This window comes from Microtus oregoni, unplaced genomic scaffold (assembly GCF_018167655.1).
Source record: "Microtus oregoni isolate MIOR12 unplaced genomic scaffold, Mior012 000044F_ref0000062, whole genome shotgun sequence".
Lineage (NCBI taxonomy): Eukaryota > Metazoa > Chordata > Mammalia > Rodentia > Cricetidae > Microtus > Microtus oregoni.
Genome location: NW_024543218.1, coordinates 12,267,191 through 12,280,061, shown reverse-complemented (window position 1 = coordinate 12,280,061; position 12,871 = coordinate 12,267,191). Strand labels below are relative to the sequence as shown.

The 12,871-nt window shown below is 34.6% G+C and overlaps 1 protein-coding gene across 1 annotated transcript in view; it reads right to left on the bottom strand.

Moving 5' to 3' along the window:
• LOC121434762 (semaphorin-3D) overlaps positions 1-12,871 on the bottom strand; it is a 162,884-nt gene that overhangs the window by 111,728 nt on the left and 38,285 nt on the right. The window contains exon 2 of the mRNA XM_041633724.1: positions 2,341-2,528. Coding sequence (XP_041489658.1) covers positions 2,341-2,491 — 151 coding nt within the window. The 5' untranslated portion in view covers positions 2,492-2,528. The remainder of the gene's footprint in view (positions 1-2,340; positions 2,529-12,871) is intronic.

Sequence of the window (12,871 nt, the reverse complement as noted above, 5' to 3'; positions counted from 1 at the left end):
ACCTGTCATTTGTGCATTGATAAAATAAGTATGAAGTGGACAGTAACTTTTCTCTAACATAGAACATTACCTGACATATGTGTGTATGTGCACATATGTATTTGTGTGTGTGTGTGTGTGTGTGTGTGCATGTGTGTGCATGCTTATAGTACTGAGTTTCAAGATGACATGCTGTTATGTATTAGTATCCAAATTATAATGCCTGACAAAATGGGCACTGTTATAATAAAACATTAAATGTAGCTTTGATGAGTGTCTTTGCAAACAATAGCACATCTAAGTCTTTTGTATTCATTTATGTGTGAGTAGGTATTGTATGCTCAGAGACCAGAAGAAGGTGTCATATTTTGTCACTCTCTCCCTTTTTCTTTTAGAGAGTGTTTTTGTAAAAGCTATGGCTTGCACTGCAGCCCATCTAGAAAGCAGCAAGTCTCAGCAATTCTCCCTCCTCTGTACTTTCACCGACCTCAGAACTGTGATTGCAGACAATTTCAAGGTGACCAGATTTATTACAGTGTTGTAAGAGCTTAGGACTTTTCATGACAGTGAGACACATATCCTACTGGCAGTGCAATCCACTTCAAGAGTATGATGGGCATTGATGAGGCTTCTTATGAAGCTTGTCAGACATTTGAGGTAAAAAAAACAAAACAAAACGAAACAAAACTGCTCTTTGCCTGGACTTCTTGATGAACTGGGCATGCAGGGCCCATAGAAAATGATTGCTGAAGTTGCCTAAAGGTGAGACTATCCTTTGGGATTCCTGCTTTATAATAGAGACCGCCAGACATTTTGCAGGACAGAGAAGAGTACAAGGCATAAGAGATCCTGCTTCATAGAAAAGTCTGCTAGATACTATGGAACAGTAGGCTGAAAATTGGAAGCCCCATGTTACAGAAGAACTTTGGGTAACAGTCCAGGAAGTGAGGAAGTCTCTGTCAATTCTAGAGTTTTGGAAGTTGCTAACAATGCACTTCCTGTTAACTTAGGTAATATTATATCCTTCTGGGGTCTTTGATTGAGTTGAAGAATAAATAATAAGTTATAGTTTTCCTTAATTATGATAAAGATAAAGTAGATATAAATATTGTAACTATAATTCTTGCTTGGTAATTGTTTTGTTATATGAAGTTTTGCTATGTTAAAGTTAAAAACCTTCCTTTTTATTCAAACAGAACAGGGGAAATGGTGTAAGAAGTTCTTCTGTCTATGTGCTGCTTTTTTCAGTTAATAAAGAAGCTGCTTTTGGCCAATGGCTTAACAGAATATAGTCAGGATGGAAGATATATATATACATATATATATGTATATATATACATATATATGTATATATATATAGAGAGAGAGACAGAGAGACAGAGAGAGACAGAGAGAGACAGACAGAAGAGAGAGAGTAAATGGAGTCAGAGAGATGCCTTGTAGACCCGCTGAAGACAGATGCCAGGGATGGAATTTTACTTAGTAAGCCACAGATTAATGGAAATGGGTTAGTTTGGGATATGAGAATTAGCCAAAAACACCCTTAATCTATTAGCCAAACAGTATTGCAATTAATACAGATTTCTGTGTGATAATTTCATGTCTGGGAAGCTGGGAACAAATGAGCAGTTTCTGCCAACAAAAGTTATTTAAACTATAAGTTTAATTTTAATAGAAGGTCCTTATAAAGTTGTTTGATTTCCTCAGCAGAATTTTTTAAACACATGATAAGAAGCCTAATACAAATCATAGGAAAAAAAATAAAGTTTTAGACATGGAATTTTGGAAAAAGCTATTCACAGACTCAAACACCCACATAGTGAGTAACTATAACATAATGCTTTTAAATTACCCATTGATGTTCATTTGAATCTTTAAAACAATTATCTTTTGTTTTATTTATCTCCTTGGAATTTATGACATTCTTATTGATTTTTCCCACTACAAAACCTGTATAATTGGTATCTTAGCTATTGTGGACTGTGAAAGTTTTTAGGTGAAGTAATAAATATCTTGCTGTTTTAAATAAACTTTAGCATATGCTAGTAACAGTAATTAGTAGCGGTTACATAGAATTTATTGAATTTTCTATTATTATACAATTTATTTTTAATGCAGCTGAATAGATCTTGTAGACTAAATTTATCATTATAATTATAAATATTAACTGAAAAATGAACTTGTGTAGTTTAAGTATCTTTTACTTCTCAAGAGTAAATAATTGTGGGCTGTGTTTTAAATAATTATTGACTGATGTAACTTTGTAGAAGTGAATATACATTTCTGGAAAAAAACGATAGAAGTTATTCAAAGAAGACATTCAGATATCTTAGGCACGCCTGTACATTATCTATTACTCACCTTTATAAGTTAGTTTCAGACGAGGAATATTTTGTTTAGATGTTTCAGTGATGGGAAGAAAGAGCACAGTCATGATTAACATCATCCAAGTATGAAGAAGGTGAAGATCTTGACTTCTGAACCTTGGCTTCTCATCTTTATTAGTATTCATGATGAAAATATAGTCTTTAAAACAATGTCAACTCAACCTAAGAAGCAGAAAAAGAAAATAAAATTAGTACTCCAAGTCAATAGCTTAGATTTTCCTAGAGTTAGCAACAGCTGTTGGAATGTATGACATATTTCCAAAGTATAATCTCTCTTTTCTCTTGCTTTGTTTTTACAGACATTTTACACAGAGGCTGAATCAGATCTAACTAATAAAATTCAAGTTTGTCTTTAGTTGGGGGAAAAATACACTAGTAGAAATTTAACTATTTTGTTAATGAATAATTTTCTTCTCCTTAAATTGTTTTAATTTTCTTTCTGTTTTAAATGCAATCTGGGGAACTATCTTTTTTCAAAGCTTTGTGAATCCATCTGTTCATGAAGTAGAATTCTTCTTGTGACTGACAACAAGTCCAAAGGAAAAGATCCTCAAATGGGACTAGACATAAGACAGTATTTCCCCTTTGTTGGCTTACAAGGCTTTACAGATGTTTAGGTTGGTGAAATTGGGTAAGACCATGTTAGGGTAACAGTGCAGACTGGAAGCTTGCCCTCTGCCATGACTGCAGGTGTATCTGCCCCACAGAGGACAAGACTGCATAGAAAATTACTTTGTAAAATATGAACATTTATGAGAAGAAGAAAATAGTTACTAACTCCACTCTCAACAGTAAACTGATTGGATGTTCTTTGTTAAGATAGATAGAAATAATTGAAATAGAAACAATTCAAATGAAACCTGAAATTAAAAGTTACACTCAGTATTATATATTATATATAATATATATTATGTGTATGCAAATATATACATATATGCCATATATATTAGATGTATTTGAAAATATGTTCTATATGACACAAATAATTTAACACTAATGACATCTATGAATCTTAACTCTTAATATCACTATTGAGAAAATGGGTATACAGGTAAAATAATTTCTCCACTGTCACATGATCAAATAAGAAATGAGTCAGAACATCTGATCAGGACTTAATCTAATGGCTGCCTTCATGACTAAATCCTTGTTATTTTCTGTGTTCAGTCAGCTATCTTCTACTTATTAATGGAGTCTTAGCTTCTTTTGCCTTATCATTAAGGTATCATTTGTTTTTTGAGTCAACATTCAATAAAAAAGGTATTGCTAAGTTGGAGCCCAGTAGGCATTCTTCATGTGGTGCCTGATTTTTTAAAGTTATTAGAAAGACAACATTGCTCTTTCATTGTTAACAGTTTCGTACATAACAGATGTGAACACTATGTTAAGTAGTGTTATTAACTATTGTTAATATTCAGAATTAATATTTCAAGCTTATTTCAGTTAGATTTAGAATATTAAATTAAGGTTGTTTTTTTTTATGGGAGATTGGCTATTCAGGTTTCTAAAGTGTGTGACATACTTTCATTTGTTGGTTCAGCCTTGTTCACACTAGGAAATTTTATGCCAGTAAGCTACAGCCCAGATCTATTAAATACTTTCAATATCAAGATTACTTTAAACCTCAGAAAGTAAAATTCATTCATTAAATTAATATCATGTATTAAGGTTTATGAATTTATGCATTGAGGATTAATTTCAATTTTATGCATTTTTAAATACTTTACGAATTTTGCTGAGCAAATTACATTTTTTCAATTACTCTCATTATCTTCAAAAGCAATACAACTGTCCTTTGTGTAGAATATGTCTTTAGCTTTTATGGAGTATTGCATACGAATAGTCACATTTATTTGTACATTTATTTAAAGACATTTTATTAAATGTGCACTTAGCACTAGTTAACTCACATTATCTTGACACTTTTTGAAGTTTTTACCCAAGTGAGTGCAGTGTAACAGATCAAAGATGTGGTAGCTTTTCTTAGTTGTCAACTTGACTACATCTGGGATTAACTAAAACCCACCTGTGAGGGCTTTTTCTTTCTGAATGAAATAATTAGCAGTGGGAAAACCCACTGCTAATCCATATCTTAAAAGGGAGTAGATAAACCTTTAATCAAGATCTTTTGAGATGTGAAGATCTACCTCTAATCTAGACCACAATTTCTTCAGGCAACCTATCTAAAGGACATGGAAGAAGGAAGCTCTCTCTCTCTCTCTCTCTCTCTCTCTCTCTTTCTCTATCCCCCTCTTTATCTTTCTCTCTCCCTCCCTCTCCCTCTCTAGCTCTCACTCTCTTGCTCTCCCGTCTTGGGCTCACCCTTCCTGGCACGTCCATTCCTTCATTGACATTAGAGTCTACTTTTAGGATTTTGGCATAAATTGAAGCCAGCTGAGATCTCTATCCTCATGGGATGAACAACTGCTGGATTCTTAGACCTTCTGTTATTAGCTATCCATTGTTGGATTAGTTGAACCACAGACTGCAGCTATTGCAATGAATCCAGTATATGCATGTACACACACACACACACACACACACACACACACACACACACGCCTTATAATCATTGTTATTCTAAGAAATCTCAACTAACAAAAAAAATAATGGCCTCCTGATAAAAAAAGGAACAAAAAAATGGGATAATGGCAGGTTTAGTGGTTAAAACTGCTTTCAGCACAAGCCTGAGATCAATACCCAGCACCTACCTAAAAATCTGGATGCTGTTATGCTCATCTCTACTCTTAGCACTGCTATGGAAAGATGGGAGAAAAGGACATGAGTATCTTCTATAACCTTACGGACTATATCTAAATACAAGAGAAACAGTGAGGGAGCCTGTCTCAACAAGTGGAAGCCAAGAATTAACTCCTCAAAGTTGTCTTCTGCTCTCCACATGTACACCATGACCCTTGTAAATGATGTTGTCACATCGGTCACCCAAACTTTAGTAAACTTAAAATGATAAATAGATTATCACCCTTTATAAAAATTTGTTTTTCAGCTTATAATTATGCACATATTAATATAACGTACTAATAAAAACCTTATTTAAATTGAAACACTCTCAAAATTAAAATTAAATAATTATTTTATTTATGTATTTTGTGTAAGTGTGCTTGTGTGTATGTTTGTGTATTTGTGTGTGTGTGCATGCTCACTTGTGAACAGGTGCATATCTGTGAGACAGCCAGAGGAAAATCTTGCATGTTATTCTTCAGACACTGTCCACCTAATTTTTATTTAGACAGGGTCTCTCACTGATCTGGAATTTACTGAGCAGGCTAAGTTGATGGGCCATCAAGTCCTAGGGTTTCTTCTCCTCAGACCTGGTATTATAAATTCATTGCACCATTTCTTTTTTTTTTTAATGTTTTATTATTGGGATTCTGAAATTTAAACCTGGGTCTGTATCTTACCAAATAATTTCTCCAAATTCATTTTTTTTAAATGGTGGCTTGCTTCCAGGTTGGCCTTCAGCTACTTTTCTTATACAACTCAGGTCTATTTGGCAAGGGGTGGCACATAGTGAGCTATGCCCATCTCCACCACCAAGCAATAATGAAAATATTCCCACCAACACTCCCACAGGCACATCTAAGGGAGGTAATTCCACGGCTGATTTTCTCTTCTTGGGTAGCTCTAATTTGTATTAAATTGATAAAATTACCCCGCACAATGGACAAATGATTAAAACACAGCAAAAATACTTTTAAAATTGAGATATCAGAAATGTTATAGAAAACGACTTAAGGAAAGGAATAATCATTTATAAATAAATATGTCCTCATGGAGGAAAGAACAAATGATAGAAACAGTAAAGGAGAACTCAAGAAAACGTGATTGCTGACTCTGGGTTCTGGAAAAGCTAAACAGATGGCAAGACAGCTTGTGCTAGATGGCCAAGGCGGAAGGGAAGAAAATTGGAATACAATAAATTGGGACTTGAAGGGAGGTATCAAAGAGAAACTTTAACTCTTGTCTCATTTGCTTTTGGAACCTAATATGTGCATTAATTTACTCTTTTTTTCTGTTGACTTGGTAATGTATGTTGCTTCCATCATTTCTATCAGGGTCTGTCACCTTTCATTCCCACAGCTGTCTCCCTTTTCTTCCTGTCTACCTGTGAGGGGATTGCTGGAGTCTGGTTCCACCCTACCAGCAGACTCACAATGCAAGGACGGTACCTACACCCTCTGCAAACAGTGAGAAGTGAATAGACAAATAAACTGAGTAAATTAAAATCCTAGTTGGGTTCCGGAGATCCTGGGCATATGGAGGACTGCTTTTTTTTTTTTTTTGACATGTAACGGTGTTTGTAACAGAGATGTGTGTTTACATGCAGAGCAAGAAAGAGGACACACCATATGTGCATTTTATTAGCAATAATGACCTCAGTTTGGGACATTTTCTGGAAATTAATGACTAGCTGATGTTAATGACCCTTGGCAATGTACTGAGATAGCTACTCCTCCAACTGGCCATTAATCGCTACGACATGCCCTGGGCCTCCAGCATCGTCCGTTAAAAAGATTGATGATTTGGTTTCACTGAACAGTGGCCATACTGTTTCTCATAAACCCACTCATTCATAAGATCAAATAACTTAAAAATCAAAGCATTGCTTGCTTTGCTATGATGACATCCTGGTAAGTGCCTACACGTGCTGAAACATATACCAAAGGGGAGAAATAAAATACAGAAAAAAGTGTTGGAAATGCTAGAGCTTTTTAAAAATGAATAATTTTCTACTCCTTAATGCATTCTCTACACTCTATTATTTCTGGTCGTTCTTTCCTTCCCAACAAACCTTTAAAATCAGTGTTTTATATATTTTAATAGATTATGAATAGATGCTTTGTCAATAACCATTCTACTAATGGATTGATATTTTCTCTGTGAATGTGTGTGTGCATTTGTATGTGAGTGTCCACATATACACACATAGATGTGCATAAGTCATACATCTGGGGGGAATTATGAATAAATAGAAGTAGGTGTGAGTTACCCAAAGTGGGTGGATTTAGTGAATTGCATAGGTTATACTACATGCTACTGTCTGTAACAAGCTCAACCTGGAGCCAATTAGCTACATATAATCTATTCCAGATGTTCATGGAGACAAACAGCACCCTTGGGGATCTTCAGATGTGGAGTCAATGGGGAGTGTTCTGATTATGAGATTTTTACACACTGTTCCACTAAATCAGAGATCCAAAGGCACAATCCAACCCTCAACAAGGTCTGTGCCATTTCCCTAAGGAAAATAAAATGTCCAAAGCTTATTATATGGATGGTAACTCATCAAAAATTTATTTGAGTAGCAAGAGATATAAAATTTTATGTGAATTTCATTGATGTGACTTATTTATTTATAACAACTTGTTACTAAACTCATTAAGGCAAGATGATGAATTGTTACAACTGAAAATTGTTCCATATTAGAAGTAATAAATTAAGTATATAGTAATTCTTCAAATATGAAGACTTAAATGCTAGAACATTTAAATTTAGAATTAACTTTCAAACATGTGTATATATGGTGTGTTTTCATGTGTGCATCTAAGGATGAAGAAAGAAAAAAAGATTATTTATTTCCATATTTAATTTTGGTCAAAAAAGTCCCCTTTATATATTTTGGCTCAAGTCATGAGACAAGAAACTATAATCGCCAGAAATTAAAAGTAATAACTGAGCATTTTTAGTACACAAATTACCCTACTAATTTAGAATACTGTAGACTATATATTAACTGACATCTTGACTATTTAATGGTAATGAGTTGGATTCACATGGTAACAACTTTTTAAAAATAAAAGTATCATCTCATCATTCTCCACGTCCTTTATCTCCCTTCAGTCCCTATCAAATAGTGTCTCCTTGCTTCCTCTCAAATTCAGACCCTCTTTTTCTCTTTCTTTCCAAGTGCTTCCCGTTCTAATCACCTTCCCTATGCATGCAATTTTAAGTTATTTGTTACAAAGTAAATGAAAATCCAATACAACAAAATTCCTAAAACCAAGAAAATGAAATAGAAGTATACCCCTAAAGAAAAAATGGACAAACATACAAAAAAATCACCAAACTGTGATTAAATGAAAGCACCAGAGCACACGCACAAACAAAAGAAAGCTCCCAAGCCCATGGAGTTCATTATATGTTATACACTACTTGTGAACACGAGCCTGTCCTGGATTGGTTTATATGCCAAGTATCACTCTATTGGTTGAAACTGATTTTCCATCTCCCACCAGGTGTAAGCGACACCTCAGTTGTAAACTTTTAACCTTGCCTCTAGGTTTTCTGTCATCCATCCATCCATCCATCCATCCATCCTTTCATCCTTCCATCCATATGTTCCTTTAGGTTTTAATATAACAAAATAAAATGGAATAAGATAAAACAAAAACTTTCATTTGGACTTGGACAAGACTTCTCTAGGCCTCTTTTATTATTAATATTGCTGTACGTACATACATGCATTTACATGTATGCATAAATACTAAGTTCAAGCTACTGAGTTCATTTAGTGTTAATTGTGTGTATATGATTTCAGGACTGACCACTTAAGTCTTGGGTTACAAGTTATAGAGTTCATTTCTGAAAGAGACAAATTTTCCATTTCTCAGCTTTTATCAGTTGTCTGTAGCTCTTTGTCTAGGGTAGTGTCCTGTGAAATTTTCTCCTTACAACGATACAGGTCTACGGGTATTGCCATTTTCAGGAGCTGTTTAGGCAGCTATCTGGTTGAGTTATATTGTACATAGCTTCCCTGCCATTTTTAGAAGACACAATCTTTTATCAGATGTTCTGGTTCTCTGGCTTTTACAATCCTTCCATCCCTTTTCTGTGTTGTTCCCTGATCCATAGCAGTAGTAGTTGTGCTTTAGTTGGATCCTTGGGATTGAGCATCCTGTGATTAGTTGATTTGTGCCTCCTCCCCCACTTATGGTTTTAGGTAATGATCTCTGTCCAGTGCAAAAAGAAGCTTCTTTGATAAGGAGTGGGAGCTATAACTGTCTATGGGCATAGTGGTCAGTATTTAGAATGAAGTTAGAAATTATATTGGTCTGGTGAAGTTTAACAGTAGTAGATTTTCTAAGATTCCCTTGAACATCTGGGAGGCTAAGGACAATAGTAATAGTGTATCTGTTTTAGAAGTCTCTTGGTCTCCCACACAAACTTAAAAGAAGGTTTCTTATGCTTGGTATCAGTGTTTTCTTAGATATTCAATGGCTTGTGACATTGTAATTTTAAGTAAATATAAATATAAGTAAAAATAAATATAAATAATTTTAAGTAAATATAAAATAATAAAATATATTCTTGAGGCACCTGGAAAATCATATGAATTTTTCATTTACATTTTATCAAATGTTACTCTCTTTATAAACATCTTTGTTATAGTATTCAATGATCTTTGCGCATGATCTTAACTAATATGCACCTCACTTCACTATCATTCCTAGAGCTGAGCTAAACCCTTTGTTACTAAAGATACATCATAGTAGTAGTTGTGTTATTATTGTGAAATTACTTAAACATGGTATTTTATTTAAAGGACATTGGGAGTATATTTTTCTATAAAAGCATGCTTAACAAAACAGCAATTCGGATTTAGTGGATTTACATTCCTGAAGTCATATCCTCATAGCCAGAAATATCTTTGCGAAATAAACACTTTTAGCAATTGAAGTGTTCCATTTCCAAAGGAAAAATAACTCAAATAATTAACTTGATAAACATAACACTATCTGTGGATGAAAATAGACAGTGTGTTCTCTGGGTTATCAAATGATAATGATGTGACATCATGTGCTTGGTAATTGGTAAGCCACAGTATGTATGTATATACATTTGATTAAATATTATCCTAGCAGCAAACATCCTTATGATAATATCCAATGCCCTTGAGTGTATAAATATATGTTTCAAACATATGTTAGACATGAACAAAACATTCAGAATTATCTTTTAAATGCAACATAAGCACTACTTTAAAGGACCTTAAAGTCACGTGGAGTTCTGAATCCAAGTCTTCCAATCAGATTTGAATTTCAGGTGTCACAATACAGAACTATTAATAACCAGGTTGACTTGACAATCAATGATTATGAAAAGAGATAGACTTTCTTAGCACTCAACAGCAATTGTGATTTAATGCTCATTGTTCATAGTTATAGCAAAGATGTTCGTTCACTGGTTCCACCTGAGATTTCAAAGCTTCAAATGCCATTTTTTCCAATACCATTGTATTTCTAATCAAATCTTAGATAAATATCCAATGCAATTTTGAAACATTCCTTATTGGAGCAGGGTCTCTGGGATTCAAGTATCCATAACAGAAATCTACCTTGTGCTCCAGATAATCTACTAGAATTCAAAGTTTTCAAACTTCTGACCTAATCAATGTCTCTTCTTAGGCTTGGCTCTGATGGTGAAGTCTAAGTTCAATTTCAAAAACAAAATTTCACATTGTGAATGATCCTAATACCACAAGTCTTGTCTTTTAACCTAATATCTTGGTATTACTAAATTCATCTAACCTAAACATTTTGACTATCACCAGTTGTAGTCTGTATAACTCACCTGGGCCATGGCAGCAGCAGATCTGCTTGTCTCCTGTTTACCTATGGTCTAATGGTAACCTAGCCTCAGGTGTCTCACCACCCCTGAAATTGTAGATTAACGGAATACTTAACACATTTGTTATAAGAACAATTTATGCATGACATAAAGCACTGCACAACAGTGAAAATAAGCCATACTCTAGTGTTAGTCATTTAGAATGGTCATATTCAATTCATCTTAATATTCAATGAAAATTTATTTGTGAACAAGAACAACATATGCTTAAAACAATTCATTGATGTGGGATTTCCCTCTGTTTACTGTTAATGTGTTATGTTGCCATTGGTTAATAAAGAAGCTATTTTGGGCCTCTGGCAGGGCAGAATAGAGCAAGGCAAAAATTCCAAGAGAAGAGGTAAGAAGACAGAGTCAGAGAGATGAGATGCTGTGTGGCTGCTGAAGGAGACATATGCCAGAACTTTACCTGGTAAACCGGTAAACCACAGCTTTGCGGTAATACACAGAATAATAGAAATGGTGAAGGTTAAGATGTAAGAGCTAGTTATAAAATTAAGCTATTGGCCAAACAATATATAATTAATATAGTTTCTGTGTGATTATTATAGGTCTGAATGGCTGGGAAATGAACATGCAGTCTCTGCCTACAGAATGGTACCCAAAAGTTTGGGCTGATGCCTGAACCCACTTCAGGTCCAAGTGCTTGTGTGCCCGTTTAGAGTTCGGAGGAAAGTAGCCGAGACCATCCTCGTGGTTCAGTGATCATTGCCTAGGTAGGCAGCAGGACTTGGTCTTCTAGGAGGGCACAGGCAGGAGAGCATGGCAGATTCCTGCCACCATACACAGAGATATTTCCAGGTCATGCAGTGTGGCACATGGCAGATTTAGCTTTCACTCAGACAAAAATGTTTTATGTGCTTCATGGAGCTTCCCAGAGTTGAGGTGGTAAGGATGGCTCCCACCCAACAGTCCCAGAGCTGGCAGTGAATTCCCTCCACCATACTGAAAGCCTGGGAGAGACAGAGCCAGCATTCAGGACTGCTGTGACCAAAGCTGCTTACCATTTAAAAGTGCTCTTGTTTTGAAAATTATTACAGATATACAATAAAGACAGATTAATATTTTTAAAAAAGAACTCTAAATGGGTCACAATATTTGTTGATTAAGTATGTAGTCTTGGGAGAGAGAAAAAATAGTTATAAAAAAGGAATAAAGAAAAAAAGCCACATAAAGATGGGATATACACAGGGAGTCTGCAGTATTGTGTTTTCTTTTAATTTTATGACTTTGAAGACGTAAGTACATAGAGAGATATTTCATTGTACAGTCTGCTAAGCTAAACCAATATATATGTTTTAAAGGTATCTTGACTTCAAAATTTGGGTCTAAGGATGTGTTGCTTTGGAAAAGTGGTTTTGTTATCCATGGACTCTGTAACACACAGGTATAATGTAGCCCAAGGTACACAAAAACACAGCTGTAGCATCATCTGTACAATTCATTCTGGCCTTTGCATAGCATCCTGTCTGCCAGTCCATCCCTTATTCTTAACTTCTAAAACTGACCCATGTTTGTCTCATGAACTCTTCTTAAAGGCCTTTGCTTTCAGGTCTCTTGAAGCAAATCACTAACTATAATGTTACTTAAGAACATTTTTCACTTTATATTTAACTGGTTGTGAACTCTTTAAACATATGTGCATAATTAATTTATACATTTATTTAAAATATCTATGACAATAAAAATAATCATGTTAAAACAACTATATTTAATCCAAGAACTTTTTAAGGCATTGTTTGGAGATCAAATCTGAGACCATCACTCATGCTAGAAAATGACCTCTGACCTAGACAACTAGTTCTCAAAATCAGATTTTCTAAAATGCTGTATTTACATTGTGTTTGGCTTTCTTG